The 1,845-nt window shown below is 47.2% G+C and overlaps 1 protein-coding gene across 1 annotated transcript; it reads right to left on the bottom strand.

The window, feature by feature from the left end:
• Positions 1–931: 931 nt before the first annotated feature.
• Pmar_PMAR001330 (thermitase, putative) lies at positions 932–1,813 on the bottom strand (the record flags this gene model as incomplete). The annotated part of the gene is made up of 1 exon (XM_002774244.1): positions 932–1,813. A coding segment is annotated over one exon (882 nt), but the record flags the coding sequence as incomplete, so codon positions are not given.
• Positions 1,814–1,845: the final 32 nt, after the last annotated feature.

The following is a 1,845-nucleotide window of genomic DNA, read 5'->3' as shown; positions in this document are numbered from 1 at the left end:
GGTGGCGGCTAACGATCAACATCAATGGCTGCTGCGTCTAGAAGAGTATGTCTCGGGTAACCGGTCACCGTTAGCGGAGAGAAGACGATCGATGGCGCCAATTTTGCCTAGTATTCCCTTTCATCTCTGGATGGGAAATATAATGCCGTATATTATGGGCGTCGGCCATTGGGCGACATTCAACATTCGTTAATTAATTGGTGGATGTTGTACATGCAAAATATAATCATCATTATTCATGTTGTATACTGTTGTAAGTGATTGTTCATACAATCCGAGAATACGATGATGGAATGAGGGAATTGTTGATTGATGGAATCATTGAATGAGGGAATTGTTGAATGAGAGAATTGTAAACGGCTTGTCGATTGAAAATTTCAATTTGAAATGACACCGCACTGGTTATAGTAACCTGTTACTGTCGCCCTATAGTAACCTGTAGCCCTGTCAGGGCAAGATTTTTGCCGCAAGCAATTGTGAGGCTTGATTGAGCTTATCCGATGTAAAAAAATATTCACCATACGCTCAGCTAAGGGATTCCTTCACTCGAGAGAAACACATTGTGTGGTACGGGAGATCGGGACAGCGATCGATGATGATGGACCAGCATCTCTCAGGACGATTCATAATTGGAACACCGAGCCAATACTTGCCTACTCGAGTAAGACCAACCCAGGCGAAAATTCACAGTTGGGCACAACTCAACAGTTGGGCATAAAAAATCGTCATAAAAAATCAAAACCCCAGCGATACGATGACCGATTATCAAGTCTGATGATCAGACCTTGACATTCACAATAAATGAATCGGATCACATGATAATCTAACCAGCAAGAGAGAGGCCATCGAGTGGACAAGAGTTCACTGAACAAGTTGTCAATGACTCGGTGTCATTGACTCCATCATCATGAGACGGAGCCAGGGGGAAAAATTAAACCTTCTTTTTTCCAAGTATCTTCTTAACAGCCGCCGCAGCATTCACGCGGCCGAAGGGGAGAGTCTTTTTCCCTTTATTATCCTTGACACCTTGGGTGGCCGTGTCCATGATGATACTTTTGATGTAAGCAGGGGTCTCAGATGGCTCAAGGCTGTAGAGCATCCCAGCCATACCTGCTACGATAGCGGCGGCAAGCGAAGTGCCCGAAGAAGTGCCGTACCCTACAAGAAAAGTTGCCAATACGTCGTGACCTGGAGCGGCGATGTCAACAGCTGAACCAAAATTGCTTTCGTCGGTGAGCTGCATTTTGGTACCATACGTTGCAGCCACACATAACACTCCATCAGTGGCAGAGCGGCCGAAGGAACAAGGGAAGGATGGGGTTACGTCCAGATCCCGGTTCTCATCCCCTGCCGTGACAACAACGAGCATGCCAGCTTCAGTTGCTTCCCGAATCTTGTCGGTAACGGCTTGGGATCTCCTTGAATCGGAACCTTCCGTGAAGAGAATAACTTTCACATCACCACTCCTCTCATTGATCAGGTAGGTGAGAGCATCCGCCATTGCGGAGAAAGTCACTTCTTCGCCGTCGAATATGGGAAGTATACGCACCTCGTCCAGGATACCCGCCATACCGATCTTGTTATTCCTGATAGCAGCAACGATGCCAGTCATCATAGTTCCGTGCGGTCCTCGCGGACTGGTATCATCATTCTTATCAACGACGTTGTAGCCCTTGATGACGATATCCTTCAAGTCAGGGTGAGTTGCCTCGATTCCGTCGTCAATAACTGCGATGGTCACAGGTGTCCTCTTGGGACCAGAGTCCACGATATCCCAAGCCTCCGGGACAGAGATGGCCTCAAGATAAGCCTTCTGCTTGTAATAGTATTTGTCGTTAGGATCGC

The sequence above is a fragment of the Perkinsus marinus genome (genome assembly GCF_000006405.1).
Source record: "Perkinsus marinus ATCC 50983 genomic scaffold scf_1104296958640, whole genome shotgun sequence".
Classification (NCBI taxonomy): domain Eukaryota; phylum Perkinsozoa; order Perkinsida; family Perkinsidae; genus Perkinsus; species Perkinsus marinus.
Note: the sequence above shows the minus strand (reverse complement) of the source record. Positions and strands in the feature narration are given on the sequence as shown.